Source organism: Thermobia domestica, chromosome 10 (assembly GCF_964235325.1).
Source record: "Thermobia domestica chromosome 10, izTheDome1.hap1.1, whole genome shotgun sequence".
Taxonomy (NCBI): domain Eukaryota; kingdom Metazoa; phylum Arthropoda; class Insecta; order Zygentoma; family Lepismatidae; genus Thermobia; species Thermobia domestica.
The window spans coordinates 258,817,335-258,842,051 of NC_137463.1; the positions used below are offsets into that span (position 1 = coordinate 258,817,335).

At 35.7% G+C, this 24,717-nt stretch overlaps 1 protein-coding gene across 3 annotated transcripts in view; it reads left to right on the forward strand.

The window, feature by feature from the left end:
- Positions 1-24,717, forward strand: part of LOC145663173 (ATP-binding cassette sub-family A member 17-like) — a 379,444-nt gene that overhangs the window by 61,643 nt on the left and 293,084 nt on the right. For all 3 annotated transcript variants that reach the window (XM_081729505.1, XM_081729507.1, XM_081729508.1), the window contains one exon: positions 14,536-14,767. In XM_081729505.1, the coding sequence (XP_081585631.1) occupies positions 14,536-14,767 (232 nt within the window). The remainder of the gene's footprint in view (positions 1-14,535; positions 14,768-24,717) is intronic.

Sequence of the window (24,717 nt, forward strand, 5' to 3'; positions counted from 1 at the left end):
TTTAGACTCGGATAGATGGGAAACATCGTACAACATGCTTACAGAATTTGCAATATCGAAAAAGGTAGATTAATTAAGATATGTTTAAATGAATCCCAAAGTAAGGTTCGAGTAGAGAAATTCTTGTTCACGAGCTTGCACGTTGAGAATGACCTGAAACAAGGAGATGCTTTGTCGTCATTATTATTTAACTTTGTTCTGGAGAACACGATAAGGAAAATCAAAGACAGCAATCAGGTCCTAGAGCTGAATTGTATTTGCCAGGTTATGGCGTATGCAGATGATGTAAATTTAATAGGTAATGATAGAATAATAGAAAGGAATGCAGATATCTTAATTAACGCTTGCAAGGATATAGGCTTAAAAATAAATGCAGAGAAAACTAAATAAATGGAAGTTTCTCGGGATCGTAATACTGCATTTTATGGATGCGTTAAAATACGAAATAATATTTTCTTTCGACAAAGTGCATACTTTCAAATATCTAGGATCATTATTAACAGACCAAAACCATAATCACTAAAAAATTTGATGTCAACTGAAAGCAGGGATTTCGTGCTATTATTCAGTTAAAAATCTTTTGTTGTCGCTAATTCTGTTGAGGAATTTGTAGCTCAAAATATAAAACGATAATCATGCCTGTTGTGCTGTATGGTTGTGAAACATGGTCTCTGACTCAGAGAAAATCGCAGACTGAAAATGTTTGAAAACAAGATTCTTAAACCAATATTCGAACTCCAAAAGGAACGGGAATGGGGAAAGGCGGAAACTTCATAAGGAGGCACTGCATAATTTTATACCGTTTACCAAACATTGTTAGGGTCATCAAGTCTAGGAGGCTCAAATGTTCAAGTTATGTAGCCAGAATGAAAGAAATTAGAAACGCTTTCGAAATTGTAACTGGAAATCCAAATAGAAAAATGACCCTTAGGAAGACTGAGGCGCAGATGGGAGGACAATATTAAAATGGTTCTCGCAGAGATTGAAATATAAAGTAGAAACTGGGTTCATTTTTCTAAGGACAGAAATTAATGAAGAACTTTTGTAAACGCGGCAATGAGCCTCCTGCATCCATAGGCGTGCTATATTAAGTTGTTGATACATTTAGCTTCTTTTTATTTGGCAGAAATGTTATTACAAGAACTAAAAAGTTTTTCTGTAGTAAAGAGGATTTCGATTCGAGGTTAGCTATTTACGTTAATACTAAAAAAAAAATTGGTGGTGATTTTGATATAAAATGGCACCCATACTTTATTTCAAAGTCTCTCTCTCTCTCTCTCTGTCTCTCTCTCTCTCTCTCTCTCTCTCTATATATATATATATATATATATATATATATATATATATATATATATATATATATATATATATATATATATATTCCCGTTTCTATGGGCGCCCTTTTAATAGACTTGTCCACCGCCCTCATTAGTATCCCAGCACGGCCCTGGTCATAGCCCGGAAAATTTTTAAATGTTTTGATATGATTCATACTAGATCTCAAAAGCTACGCATGGGTCAGTAATTAGGCCCGCTTTTGTTTGTGTTCAGTTGTGCATAAGCTTGCGTTCCGTCTTTCTAGCTCCATGATCATTGCCTTCTTAGCTCCCTCTTGCACCACGACATCCATCGTCGAACTGGATCGCGGAATTAAGGCACTTAATCTATCAGCAAAGTATCATTGAAATCCAACCCTAGTTACGGAAGTTAATGTCTTCACAAAGTTGCGTTACATCTATCTATCCTGTCCTGCTGAAAATGGCGTATTGGTGGAAAATATTTACGTAAAATGATTTTTGTTTTCCTTCTCTTCTATAGCATTACAGCAATAGCTTTTAGTAGCTATAATTACAAGTTCTCGCAATTACACAATTTAAGCAGTGTTGCAAACTTCAGCAATATTTATAATATCTCCGGAACTGTTTGAGATATTGAAGTGCTGTAAATAGCAAAGTAATTTACACAACTATTACAAACCATACAAATAACTACATATAATACTTATCTTAGCACTTTTTCGAATTAAAAGCTTTCAAAACAATTAAAATCTTCAAGCCCTGGTGACTTTGTTCTATTCATTTGAAACAAGTCATACCATGACTATGGTTTCCAGCACTGAAGTACTTTAGATGTGCATTATCCTGTGCATGTCTGTTGCGTTAGAGGCTTCCGAACTTTGAGTGTTTGCGATACTATAACATCCTCAGTTTGCAACTCTGAATGATAAAAGTGATATTTTAAGTTTACGTTTGACACCTTGATTTGAAGCATGTAATAATCTGGTGTAGTTGCATTTGAAAAATAAAACTTTTTAATGGGTTGGTAACACTGTTTGTTGGGTCTCTATTAAATGCATACATAAATGTCCACCTCCTTATACTTGCTTCGTGCAAAGTTTCGCTTTTCTCTCTCTTTTGTGGTTTGTCCGTTATACCACCACCCTGTAGAAGTGGCAATGATCATGAAGCTAGAAAGAGGTAACAAACTCTATAAAGCTTATGCACAACTGAACACAAACAAAAGCGGGAACAATTGCTGAATCATGCGTAGTTTTTGAGATGTAGCATGAAACGTATCAAAACATTATTTTTTTCCCGGCTACGACCATCGTCAATCGCTTGCTTTCTTCGTACTTTTACCATTTCCTCACTTCTTTCTCCATGTAATATCAGTCATGATTTTTTTGCAATAGTTTAGTCACATACAGAATTACTTTGTGTGCCTAAGCAGCAGGTTTTTTTTTTTTTTTTTTTTTTTTAGCACTTTGCCCTCCTGAGATATTACGCCCCAAACATTGCGTTAAAATAAAAACTTAAAATTTCGGACAACCATAAATGTACGGTGCGTAGCATCATAGATGTAGATATTTCTGCAGACTCTTTACATGCAATAGTACTCAGCACAGAACTTATGATCCCTCCACTTTACGCCATTCTAAAATACAACCCCTTAAAAAGTGTAATTTTTTGTACTTTTTCTAGTGATTTTTGTATTGGTTTGCAACCCTGAATATTTATTTAGAAGCAAAGATATGTGTTCTCCGTATACCACAGTCTCTCCTCTAAACATTAGTTTTTGTTTGGTGTTCATCTGATTGGTACGTTCTCAGCAACTGTAGTTTTCGTAAACGCTTTCAAATGCAAAAAATGGCACTCAATCGACAACAAAGATGGCTGCCATTCAGAAACACTTGTACATACGACAACGTGAAGTGTGTTATTGACCTTCTCATACACAAGGTTCGTCACACGAAAATTCTTACAATTTCCGGAGATGGTAGAGCAACCACCTCTGGACCACTTCATGTGAAACGTAATGTAGATAGAAAGTCAATTAACCCCTTCACATATGACTTTTTTCGGAATTTTTTTGCAATGCTGTAAACATCTATGCCTCTTCTGACGCTTACTTAAACTAACAGATGTTCACAAAGCACATGAAATCTGTAAGCTTCTGCTGTCTTCTATTGACAGCGAGCGGGATACAGCCGCTGAAAGATCGAAACGCGTGACACGCGTCAAAATACGGAAGTGAAAAGTGAAAAGCAACGCGTCCAGCGCGTCAAAATATGGCAAGGGGTTAAGCAGAAATAATTCGTTCTCAACACTGTTAAAATTGTGAAGGTCTCTATCTATCTAAAGCAAACAAAGGAAAGCAAAGAAAAGCAGTCATAAGATTACATTTTAGCTTAATGTTGCTAAGTTTTTGCTTAGAAACAACCAGTCAGATCTCAAAAAATTCACTTGCTTAAGTAATTTATATACTTAAAAAATCTGTTAATCTTTTTAAAATTTTACATTCCCAATATAGGAGAGCTAAAACCGTGCTATTCCTTATGCTGTGATTTCATACTCTAAAACCTACTCTAAACGGTATTCACTGATATACACATTATCTAGTAACTTAATAACTTCTAGTAACTTTTGACTGCACTCTTTGTCAAAATCTGTCGATAAGAGTCTTCAAACCTCAACAATAATTCTCATATTAATTCCTATGTGAATAGTAGCTTCTTTTCATCTAAAAATATAGGAGTTGAAGAAAACATTTTTGCACAGACTCTACATTTTTTTTGGTCAAAGTTTTAGAAATGCTGTTCCAATTTACCAAACCAAATTCTTGTTTTAGACTTACAAGTAATTCATATGGATATATTGCACATTATGTTTTATTTCTTTGAAATACAGGTTAATTTTTGAAAATAAAACCTATTATCCTTATGGCCCCTTGTACAATAAAATTTGTGTGCGAACAATACTTTAACTGACTGTCAAATGTAATATCTAGGTCTATAATAACGTTTATTTTCTCTATCTATGCACCCTTGATCTCGTATTTACTGACGTAATATTTCGTTTTATTTTTGTATGTCATACATTTTGTTTTATTGCAATTATCTTTTAGTAAATTGTTTCTGCACCACTTATTTATTGCATCTAAATGTAGCTGTAGTAAATAATTATCCTATTCATTGTTGATTAATCTGAACAATTTTATATCGTAAGTATATAACAGTGAAATCGAGTATTTTATTTTTTCTGGGTTATCGTTTAAAAATAAAATAATAGGGCCTCAAAGACTATCCTTGCGGTATTCCAGTTTTTGCGTAGCGTACACGAGAATGTACAGGCGAAATTGTTTGTTCAATTTGACAGATAGCTTTCATACCAGCAAATGAGCAAGAGTGATATCCCAATATTCGATAACTTACTAATAAAATATTTATGACTGATAGAATCAAAAGCTTTTGGAATATCTATGTATGTCTATAATAACAATGATAATAATAATAATAGTAATAGTAATAGTAATAACATAATAATAATAATAATAATAATAATAATAATAATAATAATAATAATAATAATAATAATAATAATAATAATAATAATAATAATAATAATAATAATAATAAGCTTCTCTTTATTTATTACCTTTCATGTTCTAAGGTGATAAACATTGAAACTGGGTGTGGGTGATTTCTACCACTTTCGGTTGTAATAGAGGGTTAAAGGAGGAAATAGAATCTATTTTTCGAAAAATGAATGCATATAATAAAACCATTCTTTGTCATCCCTTAACTATTTTACTATTATATTTGTCTGCAGACAGATGGAAGGGCAGACAGTCGTTTTGTAATATTCCTTATATTTGTGTAAAGCGTAGTTTGGAATTCTAAAACTATACTCCTATGCATTATGCAGTAAAAAAAAATTAATCGGATATGTATGTATACCATAAATTTGTGCATCAATATGCTCTGTTTTAGAGAAAATTAACAGAATCCGAGAGACAGTTTTCCATATTTAAAGCTGTAGAAATTATCCTGTCTGTTCCTATAAGAGTGTACAGTTAAACGTAGTTTTCAACCAAGTAAAACTGTAGGTTGGTGAGTACAACTATTTTCATGTCTCTTTATTGGAAGCTAAATTGATAGTGAAAACATACTTTCAGATGATGTATATGGAATTTTCAGTATTTGTACGAAACTAATACGAAGGGCGTCCAATAAGTTATCTACCTAAACAGGAAGGAATGCACGCCTGTGGCTTGGGAGACCCGGGTTCGATTCCCGGCAGGAGCTCAGGTGGTTCGGATTCCACATTAATCAGTAGGTCCACGTCTCATATATCCCCGCTGCTGAAAGGAACGTTAAACTCAAAATCAACTCAACTCAAGGAAGGAATGCATATGGACTCAGCTGGTCATCACTGGTTTTCGATGTAGTCCCTATAAAGGTCTATGCACCGTCGCCGCTGTGCGGGCAGCGAAGAACTCTCAGAGAGAGACAGAGAGAGAAAAGTCTTTGTCATGGCCTGCAAACCACAGGGAAATAGCCTATCGGACCTCGTTGTCCGACGAAAAACGTTCTCCCCGCAGGAGTTTCTTCAGATCTCGAAAGTAGAGATAGTGACTAGTGAGAAACTTGATGACCGAGCGGTGCTGTAACTTATGCAAATCAATTGTTCGTAGCGTCACACAAACATTCGCTACGCTGCGTAACACACACATTTTGCTCACAACCACTGCGTTCCTCCAAATGACCTCAAGTTGCGCAGCGGGGTTCTAGTGTAGGCGCACCAGGTGAAAATAGGGTCAACATAGAAAAATTGGTATAAAGCTGATTTTGGTCACATTTGATGCAGAATGCATCCAAGATTGACACATTAAAAGCCCACCGCTATCGAAGTTGGGATAATGTATGTAGGTGTACAGAGTGGTCTAAAGTTGCTGAAATTACCATGTAAAGTGCATAAAATAATATTGTATAGAATAACTTAATGTAGTAAAAATATGACTCACATGAGGACTTTAATCCGTTCAAAGTGGAAGACTGGATAGTTTCGAGTCAGAGATCTATGTGCATATACAGGGTGGTACAAAATGTTATTGTTTATTCACGTAATACAAGCAAAGATATAGCAAAAACCATTCTAGTGAAGATATAAAACGATTCTAAGCATCATAATTTCTGAAAATGAAATATTTTCAAAATATTTTGGAGTATGAAGGAAATGCACGCTTCTCAATGTATAATTATGCGTTAGAGCTACTACCATACGAATTAAATTAGGTAAAACCAAGGATGTTATAAAATAGAGGATCTGCCCATACGTATCATCATCATATGAACTCAATGAAGCCAAAAAGCAATTGAGCATCGTTTGAGGCGGCACGTCTGATTGGCTACTCTCGTTTCCGCCATGATTGTTGGCTCGAAACATTGCGATCTTAGTGGCGCGGAGTGGGCAGAGTAGATGTGGCGAAGCTGTGACGTATGGCTTCACGATTTTGTAGTATGGGCAGATCCTCTATTTTATAACATCCTTGGGTAAAACGAAAATTAATAACAATAAACTTATACCTGACCCTTTATAAGTAAGTATACTGTGTGGATTAAAACTGAAATTGGGAACAACGTTCATTTCAAATAAATCTTATCTCATGCTGAACGTAATGTGCACATTTACATTTCGTTGTAAGATCTTCATTTTCACTGTGACACAAATCAAGAATATCAGAATTGTAACATAATGCACTGTGGCAGTGAGCACATGATGATAAACACTTCAATCCATGCTTCCGACATGAACAGATATTTGTGCTGCACCGGTTTCTGAATGAAGATTTCCATTTGCAGTGGATGATTTTCAGGAGAGCCTCTTTCCGTGGTGTCAGATTGATTTGAATCGGGATATACGTATTATTCCTAAGCATCCATCCCCCTTAGTTCGATCGAGGGCCTTGCAGGTAAATGTTTTTCAACTCACTATTTGCTGATATGTTCGTAAAATATGGAAATGCACAGGCATTATCTGTTGGAGGCAGTCTTTCCGGAATACTTAAGTTATTTGGTCTAGCAATAACCTGTTGTATCTCAAGTACCGAAGCTCAAAGATGTGTCAGGGTCTCCACCAAAAAAAATCGACAATGATGGCATGCCGATTAAAGTAACATCTGCAGGTTTTCTGGAGAAGTCAAAAGTGAGCTACTTATTTCTCTTGACTTCTGCGAACTTCAGAATTTGTTATATGCTCTAGGTTTTCCAACACGAAAAGGTACAAATAAATGATGCCATTAAACGCCAGTAGATGTGATGACATAGCCGGTGCTATACTACTACATATTTCACGGACACTTACATCTGTACGCTCACTGCTTTTGGTTTCACCTTTTCCTGATCGAAAATATCACACGTTTCAGCTTTGAAGTGGTATACTAGCAGAATGTAGATGTATGTGTCACCATAAACCTCAATGACAATATCAAAGTTACCCGAGGCAGCATATTTCAGAGCCATTTGGATAATTAGCAGTTCATCTCCAATGGACTAGGCAAACTCAGAACCTAATTTGGAGTCTAATATAAGTGCCTGAGAAGTAAGAGCGATAAATTTGTTTGTGGTATTGGATAAAAATGTTTCCTGACTGATGCAGATATCTGTGGAGTTATCCAAAGACAATTGGTGTATAAATATAGAATTTACGTCTTTTGTGATGATTCTACGTGTTTGGAGAATCATTTCCATCAAATGCAATGGAAAATCTAAGTGCGGACCTCGACACTACGAATGAGTGCTATTGATTAACAATATCATCCACTCGTATCTCTGAATTTCTCTTCGTTCAATGAACTCGATGAATACTGCTCTACCGCCCGGAACGAACTTTATCTTACCTGTGGATGGGACACCGTGTTACATCGTGTGTAATCACTCTGCCAAGGCTTCGTTTGTCTGGTTTCCGCATAAATACTTTAATTCCGTTTACACTCTGTGTCAGTCTCTTCGGTTGATTCTTTTCTTGAAAGTCACATCTGTCAGTGAGTGCGAAATCCTACTAGTTCAGCGTCGTCACATTTCACCTCTGAGTCATCTGTGGTACTAATACTGGTAGTTATGATCCTCAGAATGATACTTTCAGTGTCAAATTCATTGTGAACTTTAAATCAGTCAGCGAACCTACTGCGATCATCGTAACTCTTTCTCATCCTTGATACTCTCATTTCAATGTGCTGCTCCGATATTTTGAATCTTACCCCTACACAGAAAATAAGCATATTTCATCGTGTACGGATGAGCACTTGTGCAAACTGTAAATCCATAAAAGATCATTATTTTCTGTCATCCCAAGACCCCTGGTTAATCCGTCCTGCCTTTTGAGAACATTCACTATGCATTACTCAATGACTATACCTGTTCAGAGCCCAGCCCACATTCGATTCGAGCGTCGAACTGTGTGAAAGATGTTTTGCAAATTTTTAGTGAAGCCATGGATGCGTTTCATGCAGTTCTCTCATTATTTGTAAATACGGACGAGGACATTTAGTGTGGCCAGCAACTGCAAAGAGGTTCACCATAATTTCGACAGCTGCGAGGTGATGACTAATTTACAGTTTTTTCTAATGAACCTTCACTCTTTTTATGTACCCACAAGTACTGAATCCACAGTTTTGTTGTTCGCAATATTGAAGATAGGTATTGTATCTCTCTCTGTAGTTCATCATGTTGTTTGAAGAGTGCGGCACATTCACTGGCAGTATTTGGAGTACATTCATGAGATTCTAGTTTCTTGCACAAATCTTTTAGATTGTTCAGGTCTTCATCTGAGATAGATCGGTCTGCTTACGGCTCACGAGCAGAATCTCAGCGTGCTCATTCCTACCACTTCCAGTCATAACTGTTCCAGTCACATCTTGCCGCTTTTAGTATTAACTTTATATTTGGTATCAAAAGCGCCGAACCTGTTTGAACTCATGACCCTTTGTCAGGAATTATTCTTTCTAACAATAAGTTCGTTAAAGCAGCTTCAGTTTGGAAATGAGATCTCAATACTCTTGTGTATGCTTTACCGCTTAACACATAAATCACCGACGCTGGGCGCGTAGTTCTTATGAAATGCTTCTTGAAGTCCTGAATCATCCATAATCGCACCAATGCTACGGGATGAAGGTCATAAAGCATGTGAACCACCTAAACGACACACAATCTTAATTTTGTTTTTTCAATTCTATTTCCGCAATGGTTGATCGAAAGTAACACACGGAATTTCAACACTGAGCTGAGGAGCTTGATATATTCAAGAGAAGTTTCATTGCTGGAGTAAGGTAAATGACAAGCAAGAGATGCATTTCAGATTTTTCCAACTAATGAACCATTGTACAGACTTTGCATTTAACCAGACCAGCTATGTCTTCGGTTGTAATAAGCGTGAAAATTCCAACATATACCCCATGCCATACCACAGTTTAAGTCAGGTAACAACATAATTACTGACTTCATTACACTTCGTTAGAAGATAAAGCACTGATATTATCTGATTCACAAGCTGTAAGAGGTACTTGAAAATTTTGAGCGCCTGTTCTTAAGTCTCTTAGATAGTCACTAAATAGCGTGAGTGAGGTCTTACAGGAGATGCCATTGCTCCTGATTCCATACATTGAAACGTATTTCTTCCCGAATACCATGATAATTGCGACGTTTGCTAAGTGTTAAAAGCGTCTGAAATCCCTTTGATTCCGCCTTCTTAACTGCATCATTTTCGTTGGTACCCGGACGGCAACATATGAGATGTATGTCCACCTGTGTGTTAAGGTCTGTATTTTCCGCCAGGTAGTCATTTCAGATGGCATGTTAATTCACAGTATAGCATAAAATAACAGAAATATATTTGTAACTTTTTTCAATGTTGAGCGTCAATATTTAAAGCAGGTTGGGCTTCAATATACATTGCAAAATACTCTTTGAAAGCACGTCATTATAACTATGCTCAATTAGACATAATAATATAGACGTAGCAGCGTTCGATGTTTTAGTAACTCTTAACAGACACCATCGTTAATTTTAACTTTGAGATAAAATCGTTTGAGGTTTTCGCGTTGTCCGTTTCAATAGAATTTTGACTCCTTGTTGCTTCTTTTCATTCAAAGAACAATGTCATGTTTTTTTTTTTTTTTTTGTATCATCCTGTTTGAATTTAACTTCAAACAAACAAAAATAGCATGTACTTGTGTAAAACTGTTCTGTCTTCCGCTTTGAAGGAATTAATGTCCTCATGCGAGTCACGTTTTTACTACATAAATATATTCTATACCATATTATTTTATACACTTTATATGGTAATTTTAGCAACTGCGGACCACCCTGTATACATTATCTCAACTTGGATGGCGGTGGAATTTTAATGTGTCACTCTTGGATACATTCTGTATGAAATGAGACCAAAGTCAGCTTTATACCAACTATTATAGGGAGCTAGCTTGTTTACCAGCGGGGGCTGAGGTAGAGGGGGGAAATTTTCAACATTTTTTCTGCCTAACTCTTGAAACACTCCCTTACCCTCCTTCTATATGTCAGCGTTGCCAGTCGTAAAAAGAAATGTCACATGAATGTCATTCTGAAGAGTTAGTTGATTGTTGGGTGTTGTTGTGGTCGCGCTTTTGTTGCTTATTATTCATTCGACAATGGCTTCACAGCGTAAGAGGGCAAACTATACACAGCGAAGCTAGAGAAATAATAAGGAAGGTCATAGTGCAGTGCGACGAAGAAGCGAGAGAGAAAAAAAAAACTGAAGCATCTGTTATCACAGTCTAATTTGCGTGTGTCCACGTATACACGTTTCTATATTCTTTGAACATTATTTATGACTTAATTTTTTAAAATTGTATTGAGTATTTATCTTCATTGTTTTCTATTACATTTTAGTGCCTATTTTGTAAATTTTAAGTGCCTATTTGCCCACCTATTTTCCAGGTTTTTAATGCCTAAACATCTGGTCTCTAGTGATAATGATTAATCGAACTTAAACATAGCACATACCGGTATATTCTTCATTGCACTTACAAACTGTTAATGGGAAATTATGTATATAATTTATATGTTTCAAGTGTTATGTATAAGCTCTGTAATTAGATTGTAAGTAAATGTATTATACGAAGACAATGCTAATTTTAGAGCCAACAAAATTTCTTCGAAAGAGCGGAATATTCTTAGATATAATTATTATTAATAAGAATTAATATTTATTATTATTATTATTATTATTATTATTATTATTATTATTATTATTATTATTATTATTATTATTATTATTATTATTATTATTATTATTATTATAAGAATTAACGCTTTAAACAAGCTTAGGAGCTTCTAAATGTAGGACCTACATTTTTCTTGCATAAAGCGGGGTTTGAACCATCGCATTCACCTATCCCCAGCGGAATTGACCCTTTATGTTGCAATCGCAGACTAAAATGCTAGACCGCTCCGCCACGCGGGTGGTTATAAAAAATAGATGGAAAGTAATATGCAAAATGTATTCAAATACGGTAACTGCTTATGCAAATTAAAAAAAAAATCTTTCGATAGGGATTGCACAGTTTGCATAAACTCTTTGAATTAAGTGAGTATTAGGTGATTTTTTACAGCGCACTGGCAACCCTGCCCAGGACGTTTGAGTGACCGTTTCTTGATGACGGGGGTGGGGCACCTGTCAATCAACTGTGAATTCCTCAGCCTCGCATTAAAGCCAGCTCCCAGTACCCTAGTACGCCCACACTATTCCCCACAGTGGCCTTGGCGTGCATGTCAGGCGCTCTCCCTTCCTCTCTAGGTAGATAACTAATTGGGCGCCCTTCGTACTTCAAGAAATTCGTAGTTTGTTGCTATACGTTGTAGTGGAAGAAGATTCTAAGCAAATCTAAAGAAAGGAAGATTAATTAGATGCTGAAGAATAATTGGAAATACAAATTAACTACTTTTGTGCAAAGTAGTAAACAGTTTCAAGTTTTCATCCGTATCAACAGTATATTTTAGTTTGGCTACGGACATATAATGTGAAGTACTCACCAACTATCTCTAGAAAAATTGTTGCGTGAGTACCGCAGGATTCTGAAACATGGATATTTCGATAGGGCACATATCAATTCCTAAATAAAGTCTTGACCTGACTACGGTAGGTCCCATAGTTTTGGAGCTATAGACCTTTAAAGTTCATTTTTTTTTCATGTTTTAGGCAGCATATAAGTCCGAAAGGAAACATTTGTACATCCAGGTTGGTTCATACATTTTGTGTCAGGAATCACCTCCCAAATGTTGTCGGTGTTGTTTTGAAACACCCTACATATCTGGTGCTAAATTAGGTAATTTTGATAGTGGGAAAGAAAGGTGATGATGTGTATACATATAGTTGCCTTGTCCTTCATTACATACCAAGGTGTATTATGTCGTTCTGACAATCCTTGTTATAAAATATGTAACCCGTCATTGATTACCTATTACTGTCATTTAAAAAGATCTATCTCATTAGATTATTATTAAATTTGACTTAATAGTTATAGCAATAGTAATAAACAGTAAAAACACAGCCACACAAAAGAAATAAAGTCAATGTACCGGACCCCAGAGTCTAGATTCCGTGTATTTTGTTACACAGAATCCAAATTTCGGAACTCCAGGACGATCGATAGTGTCAATAATTTTTATGGACGAAAAAAATTAGCGATTTTAAATAGAGAGGATACACGTAACAAAACCATACAAAAAATCTGTGAAGTGTATGGATTCGATGTAGTTTGGTACACAAAATCTTGTAGCAGTAATGCACCATAACGGGTACACTGCTAATCTCGAAAGGGTTTATGTAATCTTTCCTTTGATGCGGCAATGATTCAGTTTTGCAAGACATACTCAATAAATTTCAAAATGATTATCAATTTATTCATAATATATGTAACAACTAATAATAGCAATAACCAAATATATTTAACACTTAACATAACAAACAACACTTTAAATTGAAGTTTACCCTTTCAATTCTTGTTGGTAGCGGTGTGAACAATTCCACATTTCAACGCCCATTAATTACTCCTATCCAAATAACAATTGAAAGAACTTTCTAGTTTTAATACTAAAAATATTTTAGTTAATTTAACCGTTAATTTTAATATAAATAAAACAATAGTTACGTGTGAGCCGATGAACATATCCCTCGGAATCGAAGTATTAATCGGTCCAAAAATGGCGCAAATTAAAAGGTTAGAATTTAGAACATACTCACGGTCCCGTTGAATATGCCACATCAAACACACCCTTACATATGATTATTTATATAATTGATCACATTTCAGGCTTTTGAATTCACACCACTTCACAGGCGGTTCTTGGATTATTTCCAATCACTAATAAATTACAAAATTGATCCCATTTTTTTTTAACAAAACACTATTACAATTTCTGAGATCCGATGTGTATTCTTAGATCCGACTTGCAGGGGTGCCCACAAGGGGGGGGCTATGACGCAAACTGCGTCATTGAAATATTTGGGGGGGTTAAAATCTATATAAATATGTTTGATGAGGGGTAAAATTAATCAAAAAGAAGATTTTTTCATGGAAGAACACCTACGGATAGACAATTGGGGGGGGGTGCGTCATAGACATAAGGGGGGTGGGCACCACTGGACTTGTATTACCTTTTCTTCTGTTCTGACGCTAATCGGAGGTTGACATTTCTACCACAGTTCATAGGTGACGCTGTTAACTCTCGATGAACAAACGAAGCACGATGTTCATTGAACCTGACCTACTAACATAAATCATAGTTGCTAACCAACCGTACCCGGAAATAACTAATCATCTGTTTCGTAACAAAATGTATAGAATCTATACCCTGAGTTCAGTGTACAGAGCTTTCATTTTGTATATATATATATATATATATATATATATATATGTGTGTGTGTGTGTGTGTGTGTATGTGTGCAATCATTATTTGTTAATATCTTTTATCTCTCGAGATTAAAATAAATTATCAATACAAAGAATTTTCTCAAAGTAAGATATATATTAGGTTGAAACATATTTTAGCCCAAGACGGAAGCAAGCATACTACATGATGAAGTAATAAGCAATGCTAACGTTTCACTGTAACTATGTGGAAAGTTTCGATTCTAATAGAAATGACGCTTAATTGACAGTCAGTTATTATGTTTTACATTTCTGATAACAATGACTATGTTATTCTTATTTTCTTTCTAGAATCTGATGATGTTGGGAGGGATCAAAATTTGGATGACTACACTGAGTTGGGAACTGAGTCACATTTGCGAGTCTTTGATTAGTGTGGTTGTCATCAGTGCCATATTGACGCAATCTGGTATTCCCAGTGTGTTGAAACATACTCAGTGGTCTGTTTGCTTTGTATTTCTTTTTTTGTACATTATTGCCCTGTTTGCATTTGTACTTTTGATCTACCGAACGTTTTCCAAAGGTAAGTCCTTAGTAGGGAGATAGAATATTTTTTTTTTCGTGTTAAAAATCTGCAATTTATGACCGTTTTAACAAAACCCAACAAACGCCATTTACAAAATTTTACAGGACAGGTTATTTTAAGTTGTACTCAATGTCGCTGATTCAAAAGATTTCAAAAATTTAATACTGGTCATGCATATAGGTAGGGATTGTTGAAGGAATACTTCAGATTCATTACTAACGGCATCTATTGAGGAAAACATCTGACAAATTACAAATTAAAAAAAAAAACTCAACATATCCATTTCAGTGTTGCCAATTTGGGGGAAAAGTCGCTAAATCTAGGGGATTTGACTTCTAGGATAGCGACAAAAAATAATTTTTCCGATTAGCGACTTTTTTGGTGATTTTGAATGACAATTTGGTGACTTAATTACAAATCTAGCGACTTTTGTGCTGCGAAACAACTAGTCCTGTAGACAAGTACTATTAGCTCGAATAGTTCAAACATACGTTTATTTCCCTTTTGCCTATTTGAATCAGCGCAAGTGTTGAGGAGCTGGCCAAGTACGTAGCATTTATCTCCTTATTCCCGCTTTGATTGTTGGTATCTCTTGCCTTCTAACGGGGACCAACTCCAAACTTTAATGTCTTTTAGTTTGCAGAGCTTCCGTTTAGAGGCACAAATAATGCATTACCGATAGCAAGCTGATTATCTGTAGAAACTTCAGTAAAAGTTGATAGGAAATAAGGCTTTTTTCTCTGCAGACTTTTACTTTTGTTCAGTTTTCTAAACTCATTTTTGATTTCGTTGAAGTGAAATTTATCATAAAGTAAAAAAAAAAAAAAAATATATTGTACTAAAAGTGAAATTATCATTTGTTATATATGATTGATTTACGTTTTTACGTATACGCTTTTCTAGCGTAGATATGTCTTGAATTAATCACACATCTGATATATATGATCACACACTTGATGAGAGAGAACGAGAGAAAGAAAGACGGAATTTCAGGAATATTTTTTTTAGCGACTTTTTCACCCAAAATTGGAGTCATTTCATCTCCCATTTAGCTACTATTTGTATCAACTTTTTGGCAACTCTGATCCATTTTTCTTGCATGTTTCTTCTTTGTTTTATTTAGAAGCCAGGTGGTATAAATATTTATAATTAAAAAAATCAATAACCTCTTAACTATATTACATTTTCTAGATAATACCAGAACAAGATGTTAACAATGTATTACTAAATTTATATTTTTCTTTTAAGTTAATATATGAACAGAAGTTTCCACAGTAACAAAATCTGTTTCTCATATCTTAAACCTCTCACATCTCACATTATGAAACTCTTAGTCATAAATTGAAGTGGCAACCAAAGCAATAATGCATACTACTAACTTTTAGAGTTTTATTTCTGTTTGAAAACAATACAGGAACACAGCCCTCTTTAATGTAAAGGTTTATCATAATACAGCATATTGTCTTCAGTATCACTAGCATTCCGTTGTACAACTTTTGAATAGAACTCTTTACTTTCCTCGGAATCATTGTCAAAATAACACATCAACTTCTTCACGTCATTAGCTTTATTTTTGCTTACATGATTCACTGATGGAAGTTCAGGTGTTTCAAACGTTTGTTAACGCACTTCTCTTTCCAGGTTTAAGCACCTCAACGTCTATCGGTGAAGTAATAAGTGCCCTGGTCTCAGGCAGTGGCGTATTTAGAGGGGGCTTCCGGGATTAAGCCCCTCCCCAAATCTTACTGTAGTAAAGTATATGAAATATATTGCAGAATTTTCACATTTTCAGGCAAAGCCCCTCCGAAAGTTAGCAAAGTTCTCCCCAAGACAAAATCGTAAATACGCCACTGGTCTCAGGCCTTCTTGCATAATGCAGTACTTTTGTTTCAGATAACTTAAAAGGCAATTTGGATTTCATTAAACGGTTGGAGATTGATCGTAACTTTACCAATCTTCATCCCAAAGTTTAACCTCCCCAAAGTTTCCCAAAATGTTATAATATTCTGAGGGCAGAGTGGACCAAAAATCCTATCAGGAAGCAAAAAGCTAAGCCCATGTATTGGGGAATAATCTTGAAAAATGAAGATAATTGTCGAATCTTTGAAAAATGGAGATGTCGAGTTTTGTAAAAAAAAAAAAAAAAAAAAAAAAAAATCTATATTCAGGGGCCTTTTACAACGGCAAGTATTTAGTTTCGTCGAATTTTATGTTAGACATTATGTGAGACAGCTTAAACTATCAGAATCCGTTAAAAAAACGCATTTTGAAAAAATGGCTTTGTTGAGTTGTTAAAACGGTCCTCAATTCTTATCGATAGCAATGAAGTAGGGAATATTTTGTACGAGGTTAGAGCAGGAACATGGATACCAGACACACAATGCTTAGTTCAAGTGTTGTGAGTAGAGTTTTTGGGTATTTTAACAAAATTTCTTGCAAAATATAGCAAAACAAAAGGATTAATTACCTTAATTGCCTAATATAAGACATACCATATCTGTATTCAACATTGAGTAAAAAAATATAATCCTAACTCGTACCAAGTGCAGTTTGTGATGGACAAATACATTCTATGTGTGCTTTTTCGGTGTTCTCCCCTTTCCTTCCACTTTTTTCACTCTCATCACCACCGTCCCCTTTAGCCTACACTGTATTAACATGGGACATAAAACAAAGATTTCATATTCCTGTAAAGATGGTTTTCGTTACATATAAAGTTTTTTTTTTTTTTAAAAAAGTAAATACAAGTGATACTTTAAAAGAAACACATGTCGAGCCAACTATATAACGGGTTATCCACTATTATGTCCCTATTTTTATTTTACTGCTATTTTATCACAAACGATGTAATATAAATTACTGTACCATTATATTATGCTCTATTCTATGCCATTACGTACCATTATGTAATTGTTACGTTATTGTTGTTTGTTGCAGTCTATAACCAGTAATTAAGTGAACATGATACAGAGACTAAACATTGCTGACAGTGATTGGATTGCAACGAGGATGGAAATATGGCAGTCGCCTGTAATGGTGCAAAGATGATGAAGACGGGAGAAGGGGAAACACGTGACTCTGGACTAGAGATGCAAGGGATCGAAAAAAAAAAACCCGGCTTTTTTGGAAAAAAACTCGGTTTTTCCTGCTTCGCTTTTTTGCTTGGGAAATTTTGGGCTTTTTTCAAAATTCTGCTTTAAATTGATAAAGCAGATTTTGTTTCGCTTCTCTATAACACAAAAAGTCATTTAATAAGTGGTTGATGCCGATAATAAAATAAAACCTCGAAAATAAACCATGAATTTCGAAAAGATATTTCAAACAATTTTACTTCTCAACATATTTACATTATGAATTCCAAAGGATTAACCAATGTATATAATAAGATTTTTTTTAACCTCCTACATACAAAAGTAAGCAGGGTTGGCAAGAGCCATGGTTGTTTTTGAAAATGCCAAAAACCCGTTTTTGGGGGAAGTTTAAACTGGGCTTTTTTTTGGCTTAAACCAGGTTTTTTGGGTTTAGATATTTTGCTTTATGTATTTATATTACATATTGACGGAAATGTTTGTTTCGCTTTGGTGTTATTATGCAACAACGGGGTTATGCTGGAAGAGGTCGCATAAGCTTAAAGAAGTCCGGTCAGTAAATTTCTTAAATTGGTAATCTCCCGCCCTAGCCATCGGGAAAATCCCGTCATTACTCTAAATGTAAAACAATAACGGAAAAATCCTGTTATTGCTTTGCATGTATAATTTAAAGGTCAACGTATCATAATCAGTACGCTAAAACTGAGGTATTAAATTACAAATTTAGTACGTACATATCATTGAAAGTCCAATCCAAGCTAATGTTGGAAGCTACTTAGGCAATTGATAAATTATGCCAATTTCTATTAATATACTTAACCAACCTTGGCTTCTTTATAAAATTTCAGGCATGCAAAAATATACAATTTAGTTTCGTTTCGTATGTTCAGGATTAACATCCGTACGTAATGCCGAGGTTATCAAGGAGAAGACTCGCTTAAAGTTATATCCGAACCGCTACTTTGTTTACGCATGAAAGAAGTGTTGTGGTTCAACCGAGAATTGAACATGGGACACCTTGATTAAAAGGTGAAAAGGAAATAAAACTAATACAGATTGTTTGATGTGTGGAAACATCACCATGAAGTTCACACGATTCGCATTTTTCGTTCTTTTTATTTTTTTTGGTTTAAACCAGTTGTTTATTAAAAAAAAGAAAAAAAAACAGCTGGTGTAAACCAGCCTACCCTAAAAGTAAATACTTCTTTAAAAAAATACACAAACAACTAGCAAAATTCTATGTAGTATTTTTACTTCAAAATATTCCATTCCCTCTTTTTGGAACAAAATAAAATTAAAATAAAACATAAGAAGAATACTTAGATTTATATGATACACTTAAAGGCTGCACATCTAGAGCTTTTGGTTCTGTATATTCTTGAAATTCTATAGTTTTATATAACCACCATCATGGTTTACTCAATCCTCAAGTTTTCTGAATTTTTAACAAGAGGGGTTCAACATATGAAGGGTGTGAGGCAAGAACATGGCAACTCACAATTTTACTATTTTAAGAAATTAGAGATTTTCTGCTGCACAATCCATTTTGAAAGTCGGAAAGCTGATTTTTCACATAATACTATACATGAAGGACTGAACGAAGCGGTATGCGTTGCTGCCTATCTGCTGCATAACACAGCAATTGAAAATTTGTTGGTTACCATGTTCTTGGCTCACACCCTTCATATCATTACGGAACTTTCCCCACCCCACCACCACCAAAAAAAAGGACTACGGAATATATTTAAGTTAAATACAACTGCACAACAAACATGACTGAGTGGAGCTTTTGCGCTTCTATCGGGAAGTTCGGGATTCAATCCAGCATTCCACCATTCTGACAAAGCTTTCCTTCATTCCATCTGTGACGTAGAAATAGTGCGTGTACTGTAAGTTGGCCGACTTCCTTTCTTATTGGTTTTAAATCGTTATTATTACTAATTACCAGCAGTGACGATTTTGCGAAGGTTAGAAGGGTGGTCTTTCGGACTGAAGCCTGTTCCCTAAAATTACGGAATGTCTAAAACAAAGGAATTACCTATTAGTTATGCCTTTACTCATAAACTTTAAGCTCCCGTTAAATAAAAATTACGAATGTTTAGAAAACTAAACATTAGTAAGAAAATCCCCTCCCAAAATACTCTTCTAAATCCGTCACTGATTCTCAGTATAAAATGATCTTCAAGGTTGTATTCGGAAGATTATCGCTAAATATATCAACGAAACGAAATATTATGCCTGTACTCAAACTTCAGGCTCCTCCCAAATAAAATTAGGACATTTTAGAAAACGAAACAATCAGAGAAACCCCTCCCAAAGTACTTTTCTCAATCCGCTACTGATTATTTGTATAAATTAGTATTCAAGATTGTATCCGGAATATTATTGCTAAATCGTTGCACAGCTACAGTATAACAGAAATGTGGAAGTACGGTTTGACGGATATATTGAAAAACGTACGCTTTGATTGATATATAGAAAAACATAAGTTTAACTTTTGCGCTAGAACCTAGAGTACTAAGCTCTAAGAAATGAAACACGGATGACAAACTATAATGATCTAGAGAAGAAAAACATGTCGATAACTCAAAAGTTAAATAGCCTCTAAAATTGCCCTCAAATACTACATTCTTAATGTTAGCTTTAATTCGTAAAACATGTGCTCCATCCATCTTGATGGCGAATTTCAGAGTGAAATATGGCATTTAGGCCATGGAATTCTATCTAACTATAGAATATACTATAAGAAAGCTATTTAGACAGAAAAATCATGAAAATGAAAAAAGCCAAAATTTCCAAAATTCTCGTTTTTTTCCCCAAAAAAGCCGGATTTTTATGTGAAAAAAAAATCGATTCAAAAAAGCCGGCTTTTTTTGCATCTCTACTCTGGACATAAAAACAATAGAGAGACTGCATGTGACTTTGTTGCGTACGGGTTTGGGCCCGCAAAGAGAGTCGTCACTGAAGAGGCTAAAGCCAACGCTGTTGCGGCGTTTGCGCAAAGTCCCACGAAGTCCCTGAGACAATATCATGGATAATCTGGCTTATCGTATGGTTTGGTACAACGGCTAATTAAGGAGATCGACTGGAACCCATGGAAACCATATTTTGTCCAGGCATTGTCACTGGAAGACCGTGATGTTAGGATGGAGTTTGCTGAATCCACATTACAACTGATGGAAGAAAAATCAGATATTCTGAGTAACATTCTGTGGTCTGAAGAAGCAGTGTTCCATGTGGGTGAGTTCATAAATCGTTATAACTGCCACTACTGGACCCTTAGTAACTACAATCCTGGAACTACAATTGAAAAATTGCAGTCACGCCCTTCACTGACTGTGTGGTGTGGTATTCGTGTTGCTACTCTTATCAGTCCTTACATTCTTCGTGTGACAATGAATGCGGAAAGGCATATGCACATATTGCAAACGTTTGTTTATCTCATTGCTTCAACATAGGACGGAGCGCACAATTTGAATTTTTTGCACGGTAGGGCATCTCCCCATTTTGCGTTGATTTCGCAAGAATGGCCTAACAATAGTTTTCCTTGCTGCGTTATTGGACGTCGCGGAAATGTTGAGTGGCCTCGAGAAGTTCAGACTTGACCAATTGGATTTTTTCCTGTGAGGGCAGTTGAAAGAGAAAATGTATTCCAGAAAACCGCGTGACTTGGACACTTTGGGAGAAGTCATTAGGTAAGATTGTGCGCGAGTACCAAACGACATGTTGCAACGGTCTGTAAGGCATGTTGGATCCCGACTTCAATGGTGTGCTACTAATGCTGTTGAATGAAATGGCAAGGACCATAGTAGATAATAGAATTGACAGCAACCATGTAACTTTGCTAATGACAGAATAATAGTGAAATGAAAATAGGGATATAATTGTGGATCACCCTATATATGTGTCCCCATTTTGATTATTTTTGGAAAATGGGTGGACCATAGCCTGTTATTTTTTTTTTACTTTAGTTTTCGGGAGGGGTTCTCCTAATGGGAGTTAAATGGTTGAAAAATTTGTAGCTAAAAGTACACAAATACAATAAAATTTATGGCCAATTTCTCACAAGCCTGACAAGTTAGAAAGATGAAACTCGATATATAAACTTCTCATAAAAAGTAAAGCAGTACATATCCCAGCTATTTGAAAATTTCAGTTTTAAGGGGGGTGCATGGGGACATTTTATAAGTTAATGAGAAAAATGAAGTTATCGGTGTTTGGTGGCCAGTTATACTGCACCAAATTTGATCAATTTTTTTACATGAGAGGGCGAAAGCCTAATTTAGGCATTTTTCACATTATGGGCACGATAGTGAGAAGCATTCAGGGTGGAAAGGGAGTGACATGGAGAAAGTAATCGAAAACGACCGTCATTATTTACGTCTAAACTGATCCCCCATTGGGATGGCAGTAAAGGAATAGAGTGGGGCAATGTGCATGAAAAAACAATCGAAAACGAACTTATTAGTATCAAATCAACAGTTTTCTGGTTTCTGAAATGAATAGTGATAATCTCAATGCAATTTAAGTTCACATTCTTATCCCATCAGCATAAGAGTGATGGGTATGGGAAACAATGTCATGCAACAATAATCAAAAACGACCGATATTAGTATACAATTCATAGTTTTCGGGGTCGATGAGATGAATAATGACACTTCAAATTCCATTTAAACCTAAATTCATTTCCCATCGCTATGGGGTAAGAAATATAGATGAGAAGAGTGTAGCATTTAAAAATAATCGAAAACTGTCCATATTAGTCTATAATCCACAGCTTTTCATAAGTCGCTGAGATGAATAATAGTGACACTGCTGATTCGTTTTAAGTTCAAAGTAATCCCCATCGGAATGATAGGTTTGAAGGGCTGACGGGTCTGGGTACTGAGGGATGGCATTACGGATGTTTATCATTACAATTTCAGTGAAATGATTATCCTAAGGAGGGATAGGGTTCAAATACTTTCTATAAAGGTATTCTTCCCGTGCGGAGAAGGGACATTGCAACGTATTAACAAAATATAGAATCGCAAGCCCATCTTGGAATGTATGTTGTGCATATGCGTCCAGAGAAAAGCATCAGTGGTTCTCAAACTAGTTCCTATCGCGACCACCATTTTATCGAGTCCTTTTGCCACCGACCCACTTATAATTTCTGGTTTGCAAAGGCTTGAGTGGGATTTTAATATACCTATTGCGGAGAACTCACGATATCCATATATTTCTATAATAGTAGAATCCATTTCTTGTATATAGTGGATACAGTAACTTTCCCAAAAGGCAATTGGATTAAAACCAAATTTGGTCAATTAATTCATATTACAAATATCGAATCCGATCTGCCTTACTGTTCCAAAATGGAGGTCATTTGAACATTTTAAGACGTCATAACTCTCTTGATTTTGGGTCGTATGATAAAAAATAAAGTGATTTCTAATGTTGGTTTCAAAAACTTGCACAGTTGTTAAAAAAAGTTATTGAGTATTTTAATGTTCGAGAGGCCGACACTTTGAGTTACTTCATATTATTATGAATTTGGTACATTGTTTTGTGTGTGTTCAGTATTAACAAATACTGCTAGAAGCAACTTGTTTACATTTAAAATTTAGGTAAGAAATAAAATCCCACACAAAAGCCTACCTTCATTATATCTGTTGCTTTAAAAGTGAGTATTCAATTTGCTACATCATACTTCTGCGAAAGTGTTTTTTCTTCCTCTATGGTAAGCATTAAAACAAAGACAAGAAATCCCTTATCAGTTGAAAATGACTTGATAATGTACATCACTAGGGATATGCATGAGCCGAACTAAAAATCTAATCGACTCGAATCCGATTTAAGTTTCGAGTCGAATCAAAGGTTATCTTCTCGAATCGAGTTCCGAGCCGAGTCACTGTTTTGAGGTTGAGTTTCGAGTCGAGTTGAGTTTAATAAATAACTTGCTCGTTTAGCGTGTTTCAACTCGTTTTGAAATCATGACCTGATTAGACTGAAAAGCGAAATCCATGAGAAATGTAAGCAGTAATGTGGAATACTTTTAATGTTGCTCGCGATAGAGGGACATTGCTCGCATGTAGTCTCGTCTAGATAACGAGTCAACAATATATTTTTAAAGGAGACAGTCTTAAATGTCGTCAGCACCAATGTAAGTATACGTATATACTGTAGTTCTTACCATCAACGCTGAAACCTGGAGGATCGAATTTTTTATCCTAAGCAGAAGCCCAACACGGGGAGTGATGTTAATCAGCTCACCTCGGTTCAATTGAGCGAATAGCTCGATCCGGCTCGGTCGAGATGATCCATCGGCTCGGCTCGATGAAACTGATGCTTAAGATGGTTCGATTGGGATGTGCCATCGACTCGGGTCAATTGAGCCTATGCCGACTTGGTTGGGATGAACCACTGACTCGGCTCAGGTGAGCCATCGGCTCCAGCTGACTCGGTTGCGATGAGCTACCCGCTCGGTTCGATTCGGCTCAGCTGAACCATCGGGTCGGTTGAAGTGCGTCATTTGCTCGGTAGACGTGATAAGTGGGCGGACTTTCTGAGCTTGGCTCTGTGGTAAACCAGCCGGGAGCTCTCCCATTTAAACCAATTGCACCATTAGAGTCGGCACGTTGCATTCAACACATTCAAATGGATCAAGTTTGGTTGCTAGAGGTTGGATCGGATGTCGCTTTTATGGAAGTTACTGTACAGTGTACGTCCGGTTTAGTTGGCTTCTTGTATCTGGCCTCCCTTTAAAGAATCCTTAGTTCGGCTGTGAAGAGGACTGTTACAAAGAAAATTTCTTCCAAAGTCAGGTGTAAATTTCCAACTCGATAAATTTCTTGTGTAGTTTTTTTTTCAAGAATT